This window comes from Pseudonaja textilis, chromosome 2 (assembly GCF_049901715.1).
Source record: "Pseudonaja textilis isolate UNSWEBS1 chromosome 2, rPseTex1.2, whole genome shotgun sequence".
In the NCBI taxonomy this organism is placed as follows: Eukaryota; Metazoa; Chordata; class Lepidosauria; order Squamata; family Elapidae; genus Pseudonaja; species Pseudonaja textilis.
The window spans coordinates 224,027,124-224,042,531 of record NC_141991.1 but is presented as its reverse complement, the minus strand read 5'-3'; the positions used below and the strand labels follow the sequence as shown (position 1 = coordinate 224,042,531).

The window sequence follows — 15,408 nt, the reverse complement described above, 5'->3', positions numbered from 1 at the left end:
AATACCTGCAGATGTCTGTCTAATCACTGCAGGTCTCCAATTCTTCAGCACTGATTATGTAACTTTTATATCGGGCAAATAATACATACTTTTCTAATATGACAGAGCTGTACATACAGAAAATATTTAGCACTAAGAAAGTCTAGAGCATTTTCTGATGGAGGTTTTCAGAACTACTACTGTCCCCCCAATCATTCTCAAGAAAATTGTTTTGGGACTTTTTTCATTCTGCTCTAGTTTTTGGCAAACTGCAGCAAATTTAATTTTGAACTGTGAATGATCTATTTTTTTACTGGAAGCAATTCTTCCCATGCTTGTGCTCAATTCACTCATACACTTTCTACATGTTCACCAGAACTTCATATAATCCAGCCAACACAGCAATATGAATTTATAGCTTCAGTAGCTGGAGAAAGGTTAGTGATTGCAAAACTGCACCCATACTGTACTTTCATATCAACTTCATGGATTGTACACTATTGGATTACAGTGAGTGTTACAGTGGAGGAAAAAACTATTGGGGAATTAACAGTAATTACTTTACATTTTAAAATGTATATTGTACTACATTATCTTCATAGCTACACACCCAATTGTTTTCCCAAATCACAGAGAAATACAAAAACGTTAAAAAAAAGTGGTGGGAGTTTAGCCATTTCTTTTTCTGTATATAATGAGGATGAGAGGACTTTTATTATTCAACAAAAAACTAAAAGGAAACAGCAACAGACTATTTTTTCTTACATTCTGATACGAGTAAACTGGAAAAGAAGACTGTGAGCACTGATGTTGCCTGGTAGTAGTAAGCTCATTCACATATAGCCATAATAGTGCTAAAAATATGTAGAAAAGGAACACATTCTAAGGGTGAAGCAGAATCAAATTATATTTTATCTGAAGACTGTCCATGGAATGCTTCAGCATAATGTAATGAAATCATATAAACAGCAACAATCAGGTTGTTATATATTACATGTTTATTATAGGTGCAATTTTGAAAACATTTTTGTAAAAGATCAGATGTATTTACAATTTCTCTAAGATTTATATTGCTCTAATTTACAGTTTGTAGAACCTGCAGACCTTTCAGATTTGAGTTTACAAATTCTCCCAAGAGGCAGCTACAAAGGCGATATCTTTATAAACAAGCAAGATCCAGCTTGCTACATGAAATTTCCACCAGACAGGTTTTATTTATACACATCTATATCTATATTTAGATACAGTATTTTTAAAAAATTATATATAAAATTGCATGGCTTCAAAATTATAACCTGCAGCCTTTATGAATATGTGAGAACATTTGGTAGTAAGGCTAGAAGGTGCTGAAAGTTAGCACTAATTTAGAAAGAATACTTGATTAAAATGGAAAACAAAACAAACTGACTTTTAAAAGTTATTCAACTGTTCAGATAGTTGATTGCATTAGCAGATTACGATTAAGAATCCATTAAAAGTCTGTACCATCTAAAATCCCGTTAAAAATTCCACCAAAACACATTATTCTACAATATAAAAATTCACTATGTGAATTTTTGGGATCTAATGAGATCTTGGGATCTTAGATTTTTATAAAACAAGGCAACTATGTAAAAACTAATTTTTGACTGCAATTCTATAATCAATTAGTAATATATGAATTATTCATTCTTTTCAGTATTTGTACTTATGTCTGAGAACAATTACAATTGGATTCCTTTTTGGTTAAAAATGTGAAACTGAAGAATTTTGAGAGGCCAGAGTTGAAAATCAAACAATAAAGTGGCTTTTTTTTTTCTTAAGGAAAAAAAATTAGCTGCCATTTCCCCCCATCCCAATAATGAGCCAGAGTATCTTATACATTACAATGTCATAACCTAGTATCTTTCTCAGAGATGTTTATATCCCAGTTTAAGAATGAATGTTGCTGGGTTGCTGAAGGTATATCTGTCACATGAACTGATGGCAAAGGTTTGTTTCATTTTAAAAGCAAAAAAAAAGAAAATAATTGATCCATGTATCTTTAAAAATAAGACCACATCTCAGGTGTCTGACACCCCCACCCCACAACATCACTGATATTTTCTCTCCACTTTTTGTAGGAGATTAATGGTCTCACAAAAGGTAGGAAAAGATACTCCATTTATTCTAGGTATTCATTACTTTGATGTCAATAGAAGAGAACACATCTAACTGTATTTGTAGTGTACTAAGGATTCATCAAAATTTAGTGGCTATATAGAACACTGACATCTTAACGCATTGTTTTATTCATTAGAGTATTATCCAGAGTTAGTGATTTTCATGTATGCTTTTGTTAGATACTAGAATTTGAAAAAGTACTTAATCTCTGGTGCTGTTGATCATATAATTAATTCACCTGCCCTAATAACTTTTGACTTCTGCATTTAATCTTTTAAAGGCATATAGATACATTCGAAAAACAGAATTTGTATTAAACTTACATAAATGGGTCACTTTGTGTTAGGGCTATTATTTGCTTCTTTATTTGTGGTCATAAAACATTGAAATTATCAATAATTATTTTTGTTTTACTGAAAACAGATCTTTAAAACAACACTGCTGCTCATAAGCAACACTTTAAATCCATTCTATGTTTGAAAGCATATGAAATCCAGCTTTTTGTAGCTAGAAGAGGAAATTCTACACTTTTCAGAAGTGTAGCATTTTTTATTATTTTAAAATTTAATGCACTTTCAGGATTTTACACATCTTTGGTGATACTTTAAATGTTGATACTATATGGTAACTGACAAAAGTTAAAAGGTTCCCTTTGTAATGGCTGCATTTATTGCATTTAACCCAACAGAAGTTATTTTAAAGGCTATTTTCTGTTTTGATTTCCAAATGCCAAGTTATATCCAATTGTGCCTATCTTCCAGTGAAAGAGATTGTAGTGTGCTGGTTGACTTCTCCTTTCCCCTTTAAATGCCTCATGACCTCACCAAATCGGCACCAGAAGTCCTGAAGAGCCTCCCTAGCAAATTTGAGGGGGTACATGGAAGATAGAACACAATTGATTCTTCCATTCTGTAAGCATAAGATTACTTCCTTCAAGTTTACTAATAGGAAGATCTAGATAATGAAAACAAGAAATGAGAAGCACATAAACATTTGACAGGCACAGCTTTGAAAAGGCACAAACATTACACATTTCATATAAAAATAAATAATCTACAGCATTAATTAAAATTACAACTCCCATCATGTTACCTAATGGCAGAAGTAAATAACTCTGTTGTACATTGTAGTTAAAAAAACCATTGCACTTTACATTAAAAATTATCTATTATAAAACACTGGTCATTTAATTATGTATGATATATGGAAATAAAGTTATTTTTATAGATAATCTCTAATAAGATATGACACATGAATATACAAGTGTAAAAACAAAAAAAATACTTTGCCATTGTTTTGTTTATGGAATGGCAATATTGAAAATTGAAAAATATACTTCAATAATATTTATAGAAAGTTAAAATATAGTTTTGTTTAAGGTATCACAAAGCATCACACACTTTAAATACCACACATAACTGCTATTTGGCTCTGAGGCTACATTACTACTAAGTATTTCAGTATCTTGTTTCCCAGTATTGCATCTGATTTTCTATATTGTTGGAGTTCATTTCAGTGCTATTTCAAAACAGAATATTTTTAAAACTGACTTATTTTCAAAAGTGCATTTTGTTGGGTATAAACTCCAAAAACAATGCAATGTGTTTTCAAAAATTAATGCATGTTAAAATAGTGTTGGAAAGATAGTAAGAGAATGAATAAACTTCTTATTCATTGGAAAGTAATCTAGTTTTCTTAACAGGCTGTTCAGCAATCTGCCATATATCGTCCTGAAAGACATAAACAGTTCCAATTAGTATTTCAATAAACATTAATAGAAAAGTAATTTTTTAAAGTAGGCTTCCACATGTTTTGCTATCCTGGACTGTTTACTTCAGTCCTCATAGTGATGATCCCCGACCTTCCATCTAAAATTAGGATTTCATGAATTGCATGAATCCTCCCATTTCCTTTCAGGCTCTAAGGATGGAAGAATCCTTGGGAACTGCTTTGTTGCAGCCAGGAAACCTGGTGTGACTTATCATTTGTTGCCCTTACAAATAGGAGGAGAGTTTTCCAGGGTGTTGAACTGTTAAATGAACCAGAAGAATGGGCAGAAAATACAGTGCTTACTACCTATATTACACACAGACACATACAAACATGTTTTAATCAAAATAGCGTGCATATTTTTTTCAAAGTAGAACACATTTTAACAACTTTGTTCCACACCATTCCAGAGTCACCTTTTTAGCCTTATAAATTTGATAAATAAACTGATAACGGGATTATGGAACTGCAAACACATAGTACAAAAAGTTTTACACTTATGATTCTAACTCAGCAATGAATGTCAGATTAGCTCTATAGGTTATCTTCAGAAGAACATTATCCTTCTTACCAGTGGCAAACCTCTTCTTAATTAGGGAAAGCCGATAGCCAGTGCCTACTAATTCAACATCTACTCCAGAAAGGGTGCTTCCCTCACTGATAAATTGCACTGCAAGTGTTGCTGGCTTACTGGGTCCTTCAGAAAGGTCAAATTTAGCTCTGAGAGAGCCAGAGCCTATTCAAGAGGGGGGAGGGGGGAGGAGAGAGAAAAATAATAAAGAAGTCTGCTTATTAGCATAAGTACTACAATACAATTGATCTTTGACTGATAATACATTTTAAAAATCCACAAAAATTTCTCCAGTAACATTTCTTTTCATGTTGAAAGTGCCTCAAAATTCTTCATTACAATTGCTGCAAAACACTAATCAGCTGATTTTATTACAGAACATAACAGCGGCTCATGTTTAACACAGTGTTCTTATAAATAGATAATATTGCAAGTATTGGTAATTAGGTATTTTTCTATACCAAAATATATTTTTGTTTTACAATATTTTTTTTAAATTACTTGGTTATTCAATTGATTGGAGTAATTTTATATATTTCCTATTGAATCTCATGTTTCTATTATCGTATGTATTAATTGGAGTTGTAGTTGATTTTGAATCTTTTAAAGTATATAAGACTAATTATACCAAGCTTTCTTTATTGTGGCTAATGCATACAAACAAAGATACAATACAATTGTATAGACGTAGATCAATCTGGTATAAACCTCAGATCAAAACAGACATTTGGTTGATCTACACACACCTTTATTACATGCTTAAGAAGATCTCATTTCAATATAGTGAACCAAAGCACATGTTTCATTCTAAATTGAAAGTAATTTGAATTACTGCATTTTTTTCTTGCATTTTATCTTGTATTGAGATAGATTGACAAAACTTATTTTTCTGCAAGTCGGTATAGTATATACTCATAATTATGCTGTTGTGAAAAAAAAGATAAGGCTCAATGTCTGTTTTGATGTATAAATTTTCTAAATAAATACATCAAATATCGCAAAATATGATAGTGTTGATGGGGGAGAATTTGGGGAGAAAAATAATTATTTATATTTCTATATATAGAATATATGCTGTTAGTTTTAAATTATTTTTTGTCAACATACTAATGATAGTTTTCTAATCTATAACAGTTAACTTAAAACATTTCTTACCGCCATTTTCTGATTTTTCTGAAATACTAGCTAATTTCCACAAAGCTTTCATCTGCTCTGAGTTCCTATAAGAAAAAAAAAATCATATATTGGCAGTTCTCCATACTGCTACTCTGCATCTATTCTCTTAGGCAAGTACTCAAGTAATTAAAAATATAATGCAAGTATGCATCGGATATCAGCCTCAAACAGATTTTAGATATTCCCACTGGAAAAGACAATCCTTAATGTAACCTTGGAACCAAGCTATTCATGGCTTTATGTGTAATAACCACGCCTCTGAATTAAGTTCAGAAACTAATTGGTAGCATATGAGGCCACCAAATAACTGGTGTTATATGACAAATATAGTTCTAATATCCTAACTGCTGCATTGTACACTAATATTGTTTCCAGTGTATGGTCAAAGGCGGCCCAATATTGATATAGATGGTAATATGGGTATAGGTTTCACAATTCTAATAGGCTGCGACTGATGCATCACCTTAGCTGAATAAGGAATGCTTTGGCCATAGCTTTTATCTGTTGTGTCAATAGGAGCCACGAGACTAAGATAATCCCTAAATTGTGGACTTGCTCCTTCAGACAGCAATGATCCCTTCTAGAGAAATCACCAGGGTAGCCAATGAGCTGAGATATTTTTGAAAGGAATTTAAAGTTGTTTTGGCCCATCCAGGACTTTGCAATCTCTAGATACTAATTCAAGGCTTCCAAAGCATCTCTGGTTAAGGCTAGGATGCTGATATATACCGTTACCATTTCAACCCAAGCTAGTGGAAGATCTTTTCTGGCAGCTTCATTCTAAAGGCACACAACACTGGAGTAATCATAAACAAGTGTTGTGCACACAATACACAGGAGCTGAGATTGTTTAGGACAAGCCCATGGGTGTCATGGAATTTTAATCATCTTTATAGTCATCAAATGACAAAGGAGTTATAGGCCTCCAACACCAACAACATAGAAATCTCTACCAAAAGTCAGTCCTATGTTAAGATCCAGGAATTTAAAAAGAGCCATTGCTGAATAAGTTGGATACTATACTAGCAGTTATCTCAACTTGTCCTTACAGTTCAGTATTACATAAAGATACTTTCATTCATTGAGAAGAATGGAAATGAGGAAGGAATTATCAACTTATTAAAGGGGGAGAGGGGAGGAACTTTCCCAAAAGACTACACAGTCCTGAGAAAAAGCATGCAAAAATAACTCATAATAGCCTCAGGTAGGCTTTCAAATATTCTGCTATTCTGTCCTACAATCATTTAAAAAAAGTTACTGGAATCCCTGAAACACCTGTTTCTTGATCATGACAGCAATCTTAAAAATCTGTCAAAGCTTCTTCTTTTTTCTCAGGACTGTGTAGTCTCAAACTTTCCCCATCTCCTACTGGTTTTCTCATTTCTTCTTCCTCACTTCCAAGGCCGGGTCTATATTATTCTGTATCCATATACCACTGGAGTAGTGCATCTCATCGTGCAAAGAGCTATCATTCATGCCTAGACTTCTGCAAGATCTAAAATCCAGAAGATAAATTTCTGACAAGGCCAATACCCACCACTTTCCAATCATGTTTCAGTTTTACACACCAGGTAGGGTGGTTCACACCAGGTAGGGTGGTACCAGAATACTGTGAATAGATGAAGTCTTATTCCAGACAGATACAGTATTAACTAGAAGCAGCAGCAGACCAAAGATTCCACAATCCAGTAACTAGACATCCCAGAAATGGATCTGCAGCAAATGCCTTTTTGTGCATCAACCAAGCTTCTGTAATACCTACCACATCATAAAATTCCCATTAGTCTCACAACACTTCTCTCCTTCAGTTCCATGAGAACTGCTTCAAGCACCAATAATCAATGTATTTCACAAATGGTTTTAGAAGACATGACAAGAATCTTAATATGAATTTAATGTAGTATCAATCATAAAAAAATTACCATTTTGCTGGTGGAAGTGACTGCATATTTATTACACCCCCATCAACTGGTACGATGACTTGTATATTGGATAACATACTTGGCATTGCCATAGATGCTGGATTGTATTTGTAATCAACTCTTACATCAGTTGTGCTATCATTACATTTCCAATATGTGGCAAGATTCAGAGGTGTAGACTGGATACCGTTTGATAATACCTTTGAAAATAATAAAATAACAACTTTTAGGATCAATCCTGAAAAATCTCATGACTTCCGAAGTTCAATTTTCACTTCATATACTTTTGGCCTCTAAAAAGCCAATTATTATTAAAGTGAATTTCATAAAAATAGAGATTTTGAGATGTTTTCATTATTGGTATTAGTAATTATTTAATTATAATTGTATAGTTAAATGCCCTAGGTTGGAATTATTTAATCTATTACTTAACTCTATGTAATGTAATAGGAAATTGTTAAATAGCGTTAAGCTTTAAAGATGGTTCTTTGGGGTCTAATAGCTTTGACTGGCTTAGAAAATTATTAAACTAGGAACTAGTAAAGAGGAGTCCTGATTCTTCTTTTGTTGATTCTGTTGAACCTATTGGATCTTCTCAGCAACAGTACTTGTAAACTATTGTTGATGTCTCCCCCCTGATCATCTAGCCTGGACAGGGAGAATTCTGTTAGCTCTGCTTTTTCTTGAAGTGTTCAGAATATAGTTCTGAATAACTGTTAAAAATTGAGTAAAAAGGCCTCTGACAGTGAAACGGAGGCTGGGGGGTGTTGCACGCGTCAATCTGGGGCTCATTTCTCAGCTGTAGAGGCCTTTCCTGAAGGCCCCTGACAGTGAAATGGAAGCCGGGAGCGGGACGGGAGGGTGGGCAGGCAGCGGCCGCGGAAGTGGACCAGCATGGCAAGGCAGGTGTCAGGGTGTGAAAGAGCCGGGCTGCAACTGTCCTAAGGTAAGTTTGTACAGGGCACATGTGGCAGCTCCATCCCCCCATCCCCACCCTAGCTTGATTTTTACTTATGTGACTCGCCCCATCTTGTGCAATCAGGTGCAATGGAGTAGGCGGGATCTTAACTAGGGCTGATTTCAGGGGTAGGGCTTATATTGGGCACATGTGTAAAATCAAATTAGGTCTTATTTTCAGAATAGATCTTATTTTCGGGGAAACATGGCACTACAGTTATTACTGTGAACTGTTGGGAGGACTATCTTTGAAAAATTCACCTAGTGAAAAATACAATTGCTTAAGTTTTAACCGGACTCTGAGAATCCAACATCTTTCTTTCTTTCTTTTTAAGCAGTTGTTCATCAGTTCCAGACTCAGTTCAAAATGTGCTTATTTTTAAGGCCCTGAATACCTAAAATAATGTGTGCCACATGACCACTGAAGTCAGCTGGAGGGCTGTTTTGTGCACTCATCTTCATGTTAAGGTGTAGGTAGGATCAAATCTTTCATGCTGAGTTGTGTGCTATAACTAGACTTTGTTTTGTGACTTTTAATTAATTAGTCTTTTGTTTTCAACATACCATTAGGCTAATTGCTCCATACTGTAAATACACCCCTGCTAAAATTAAATGAAGTAACATCGATAGATATGGGATGCTGGAACCTTCTAGGGATATATAAATATACAATACAATAAATCTACAATGCAGATTGGAGAACTATTATTGAGTCTATTGCTAATTTAGATTAGGTATTGTGATCAAGCAAGCAACTATGCTTGGAGTGGTTGTTCGTTAGTATCTGGATGACTACCTGTTTCAGACAATACCATATCCCTATATTCTATTTCAAAAGCTGCTTAAATATGCTTCTGAATGTGGTTTTAAAAGTGTGTATTGTGCAGATTCACTAAAAGAGATTCCATCCCTTCTTTTATTAAAAGATAATATCCTCATTAGTACAAAATTACTGTATTTTCTTATTTAGGGAATAAAAATCTTCCAAATTACATAGCATTTTATGTATACAAACAAGACAGCAATACTATTATAGCTTTTTTTTTCAAACTCAGGCTTCCTTTTCTGATTCAATCATTTTATGGTTCTTTCCTGAAGTTTAGGGGACATTCATCTTCTCCACAGTATAGAAATCTTATTTCCCAAACCATGACTGTGAAATATAAAGACATATTATATGTAGGGAAGGCAAGATCTGCTGAAAAAGGAAGTCTAAAGACTGAGACATATAGAACATTTTAAGGTTAGTGCTGAGTTGACACTCCCTCTAGCATAAGCAGAAAGGGCATGATGCTGACTTTTTGCCATGTCAGCCCATTCTGTTTTGTTAACAGCCTAGGGGCTGAGAGTAACAGGAAGAAAAGAGACAGATTCCTTAGTAAATCTGAGTCCACAGCTGCCAATGTTGGGAACTTGGAGGAATCAGCAAATAACTTACTACCACTAATGAAGGTTTGCTGCAGACCAGAAGGCAGTGTAGTATAAAGGTACTTAAGGATTTTGAAGACCTTACCATGCTGCTTGCAAGTGCAAATCAGCAGGAACAAGGACACTAAAACATTTTGATGTTAGGGATTCCTAAGTATCTGCTCAGGAAACATCCAATCATTCTTGCTACTTCTTGCAACATAAAATAATTCATGCTACTGATTAGCAACAATGAACCTGCACCCAAGCACAACCTGAATACCTGAAGCAGAAGGTAAAGTGAGCAAAAAGAATATTCCAAAAGTATCAGACATGATGTGATATATGGTGGTGATGACAGCTTTGGATGATAACTCATCAGTGTACTGGATAGCTCATCAGCTGACTTCTGGCTGCTTGCTCCTAATGACAGAATCCTAAGGCTACTAAGATGGTTACACACAGAAGCCCAACATAAAAGAGAACATGCAGTGAGGTACTCTTTTCCAAAATCAACAAACATAGGAATCTTCAATAAGATTTTTTAACTTTCTGTGCTGGTTAAGTTTTGTTTTGGTTGATTAGCTGACCAGATAGTTAAATAGCTTGATTCAGTTTTTAAAGTAAATTTAAAAATGCAGACTCTATGTTAATTTGCTATGCTGTTTTTGAATAGGCTTATTTCTGTAAGGCACACAGCAATCTGTGTAAATATATATTCTTTTCACATACATAGTAAGAGAGATAGGGTGGTAATTCATGCCAGCAAACAATATAATCTAGCCTTGTTAAGATCTTAAACTCACAACACCAAAATACAAAAATTACCTGATACTTCAGAACTTCTACATTGTAATAAGAAGCAGAAGGATTCTGCTCAGATAGCTTTTTGAGGTAGACTGTGACAGCTTGCATATCCATCCAAAAATCCCTTGTACTGGAATCACTTTGTGATGGATCACTGCGAACAAAATGGAGGCATGAAAACATATATTTAAACCTTTCTTACACATTGACAATACTTCAAAAGATGAAGAACACATTTTACCACCCAACCCTGCATGCACAAAGCATGTAATTTGCTTATAGCATACAGCAGAATTCTGTTTAATATCATAATTTAAAGATGTATAACTTTTTATACTAACACAAAAAGATGCTGTAAAAACTAACTGCTGACCTCTTTTCCTTTTTTCCTTTCCAATTTTTTTTCTATCCAAGTTATTATGTGTATTCGAATATCAACTGTAGCTCTACTCTATGCCTTTACAATATGCATATTTTTCTGAGGTAGAACTTAAGTTTTTCTATTTGTTTTAAGATAAAATTAAGAACTTTTATAGTGTACTGATTTGAAGACCAAGCTACGTACACATTTGACAGTCTGCATTTCAATGTTCTTTCTACCATGAATCCACCATGTGGCTTGTAATCTTTCTCCACTCCAGTATTTGTTCTCCAATATGAGAATAATCATAATATAGTAGATGCAAATCATTTTTAATATTTGAGAACACATTTAAGTATTATATGATAATTTTCAATTAATGGCAATAAAAACTATAAATAATCATTTCCAATTGCTGTGAAATGTTTGTGGCATTAAATTATTTCTATATTCTTCTATGCAATATCTCATTTTAATAGGGACTGCAGTATTAAGGACCATATGAGACTTATTTCCATGTTGTTGCATTCATGTACTGAAAATGTGTGTGCACCTATATAGAACCTATATCAGGAATCTTCCAAAGCTAAGGATTTTGTTGGGAAAAAAAAAAGCTTCATTATGCAATGTAGAAGGTAACCCTGTCATTCTCTTCATGTTTTTCGGACCAATAGAGCCCTCTCTATTCAGAGTGCACCAACTATAGCATGATAAAAATACATGGTTGAGAACATGCACCTGTGTTACTAAGATTGAGAAAATCCATGGCTATAGATAATAATGTTCTCTTTTATGTTGTAGAAGCCTTAGAAATGAAAAAAAATGTTGGTTTCTTGAAACTACCAGAAGATATTTCTATCTTTCATCATTAAAAGCAAAGCAATAAATGCAGAGAGTGACACAATTTATTTATACAGAGACCTTACCACAGGCCAGATGGAAAGCTAGTATGTTAACTGATGTCCAAGATTAGAAAGCTATTCAATATCAGAAAAGAGAGGAAACAGATGGTAGCAGAGTTAACTGTCTTACTTGAAATTTCAAGACCACTTTGGGCAGAAATATAATTTCTAGCATAATATATTTTTCTTTATAGGATTGTAAGTATGTTTTGGTCTATGTATAAAACCTATGTACATCTCCTGATACTTGGGATGAAATGACTGTCACCAAGAAGTCTTTAAAGTCAATGGTCATGACATTGTACAGTGGAACTGCTGGAAATGATAAATGATCTAAGCCAGTGCCTCCCAAACTTTTCCCTTCATTATCCAAAACTGTTTATCAAATGTTCCTTTTAAATAACGTAGGTAAAACACAACACTTTAAATCAATTTAAGTGTCACTGTACTGATCAGATAATGGATCCAGGTGTCATTACCCAAAAAACCCTCCACTTTCGCTCAATTTTGGGTAATTTACCTAGATTTGGGAAACAATGATATAAGATCTTATTTTACATTTATTTCTGCAAGTTGCATTTCAGGTGCATTTCAGATTGTAGATTATTTTTCCAGAGGTATTTCCACAAATAATTCAGAAACACATGTTATTTTTAACTGAACTTATTTTGCAACAAAAAAGAGATCATTGTAACCACCACCACCACCACCACCCCCATCTCTTAGATTTTGGACTAAAGAACTCTTTGTTCTGGAAGCTGCATTGATCAAAGTTTTTTCTTTTAAAAATTAGATTTTCATTTAATTTTTTTTATTCCTGAAAAATAGTTTCAGATATAATTCTGTTTCCTTAGTCTATATAAATTGTTTTCCCTATGTGCAGTTTGATTTTGGTTTTAAATTAAGGCATCATCATTATGTTCCTGAAATGTGAAATTTCAGTTCCTGAGATGCCCTTATGCAAAGAGACAGAGACTTCCTAAATTAGGCAAAATAATTATGATTAGAATTTTTTTTAAACATAAGAGATCCTTGTTAGATTCTAACACTGATCCATCTAAAAAGAAGACAAAAGTGAGAATGTTGATACCAAAGTTGCAATAAAAACAATCTCAAGGTAGGTATCATTGAAGTCTACTGTCTCTAAAATGAAGGAGAGGGGTAGAAGAAAAAAAACATGTGGAATTTCAGTCCTGACAAAATAATTTAATCTCCAATTAGACAGAGACCCTCATCCTCCTCTGATGCTGTGAAATAACAGGAGAACCTCCTTTTCATGGGAATGTCTTTTCATTTCTGAATCAAAGTTTCCTGAGAAAAATCAGCAGACACAAAAGAACAACAGAACTTAACTCAGAATCAAATAATGACAAGACCTATAGTCTTCTGTATGTTCAACTATTTGTATCTGCTGCTTCAAAAATAGATATGCTTAGTAAGGCATATATTACTCTTTCTTGTTGTCAAGGAGATAAAAGAGAAAGACATTTGCTCCCACAAAAATGTGTTACTAGTACACCATATGGTTATGATGACTGGCAATTTTAAAACAAAGTTCCACCCAATTTATGTCTCTTTTTGTAATTGATAGCAGGTGTGCCTGATAGGTAATACTTATATGGAGTTGCTTCAACCACACTAAAATTTAGGGAAAGTTGCTAAAAGATTAAATGTTATTTTCTTGTGCCTTGCCAATATCCTGAATTATCTGGAAAAAAATTACAGATGTTGATATCTGGAAAGTAAGCCAACTTTAAATAAAACTGGTAGCTATAGAATGGCTTCAAGGTAATTGTTAGAATGTATTCTAATAAAAATGGGGCCATATATGATACATGGAAGCTGATGGACCTTTAAACCTAACACATTAGCAGTTGTTCTGCTTAATGCCTAATTTCCTCATTAATGACAGAGCAGATCAAGCTTCAATAGTAAGAGCAAAAGCACTTCTTAAAGAAGTTGTAAAATAAACTATGAATCAATAAGCAATAATGTTTCAGAACATTACAGCAACTAATCTACATGGCAAGTAATCTACAGCATCTAATCTACATGGTCATAATGTTTTTTCACTATTTCCTTTTCATCTTATGTTAGATATTTTTAAACTACAATCTGAGACCATACATTACAATGTTCAATTTATTCTGTAATCCTCTCTAGAAGTACAGTATTTCAAGTTAAACAGCAATAACATCATAACATAACGTAACACAATAACATAGTTTAGCATAGCATAGATGGATTTTTTTTAAAATCCATCTTGAAAACTGGATTAACATTATTTCAAACAGTTTTCTGAAATGAAATACCTCTATGAAGTTAACAGTTAATTTTAATTATCACAATCATAAAATAATTTTTTAATTAAATTATAAAACTTAAATGCAAGAAATATAAGGGTATTTATGAAAGACGCATACCTTCCAAGTCAAGTAGAATTAAATTATAAAAAGATAATAAAAAGTATGGATTTATAACAAATAAAAGATACAAAACCTGTACACAAGTTGCGCATTTGGAAGAATCTGCTCTAGTTTGCTTGTGTTTTTTACCCTAAAGCAAAGCACAGCAGGAGATGGATTGCTAGTGAAGACTTTAATAATCCCACTTGGGAATGAGACTGTCATATCACCAGTTATTTTTACAATACATCTAGAGAAAAATGTAAAAAGACAAAAGTTACTTTTACAGCTAATTATTGGAATCATAATAAAATATATGATTGGATTGAAATGTACATTTATACATTTAAACTGTAAACAAATGTTAGCTGCCATTTTTAATTTATTGAGCTCAGTTGCCTGCCTTATCTTGTAGAATTCAGATGAAGCAAAATGGGGAGCTAATTTTCCTCATATAAACCTGCCCAGAACAACTTTGCAATTTTCAGGAAGTGCTGAGCATCCAAAGCATAGTTACCATCTTTGGAAATGCTCCAAATAGAATTCATACAAATGCTATTCTATACCTTTGGGGAAACTTGAAACTTGGAAACTTTAAGATCTGTAGACTTCATCTTCCAGAATTCCCCAGCCAACATGTTGGTTGAAACTCACAATTTAAAGTTGCCGAGTTTGAAAAACGTTGGTGCAGCCAACTCACCCCATTCATCCCAACCAAGTACATACAAATACTACCTTAGTTGTAGAAGACAAGGGTAAGTTCTGGTCAGAATTTGGGGGAATGGAATGATTAGTTCCATAGGATGTACATTTTTCTTAAAGTCCAGTCCACAGTAAGTATATACATGAAATACGTTTGATGGAGTTTTGTTGAAAGAATGGATTTTTTTTAAAAAAAAGTAAACCTGAAACGTCTATAAAATAGACTAGTAAAAGAGATGAAAATACTGCAGTAGTTATGTGTTCCCAAAATGTAACAGTTGTTTAAAAATGAGATACAATTTACTAT

At 33.5% G+C, this 15,408-nt stretch overlaps 1 protein-coding gene across 1 annotated transcript in view; it reads right to left on the bottom strand.

Annotated features, from left to right (window-relative positions):
• Positions 1-959: 959 nt before the first annotated feature.
• The window catches only part of FCHO2 (FCH and mu domain containing endocytic adaptor 2), a 71,542-nt gene continuing 57,093 nt past the window's right edge, over positions 960-15,408 (bottom strand). The window contains exons 21-26 of the mRNA XM_087927137.1: positions 14,494-14,649; positions 10,753-10,885; positions 7,561-7,760; positions 5,618-5,682; positions 4,463-4,627; positions 960-3,851 (exon numbers count right to left, since the gene is read on the bottom strand). Coding sequence (XP_087783263.1) covers positions 3,829-3,851; positions 4,463-4,627; positions 5,618-5,682; positions 7,561-7,760; positions 10,753-10,885; positions 14,494-14,649 — 742 coding nt within the window. The 3' untranslated portion in view covers positions 960-3,828. The remainder of the gene's footprint in view (positions 3,852-4,462; positions 4,628-5,617; positions 5,683-7,560; positions 7,761-10,752; positions 10,886-14,493; positions 14,650-15,408) is intronic.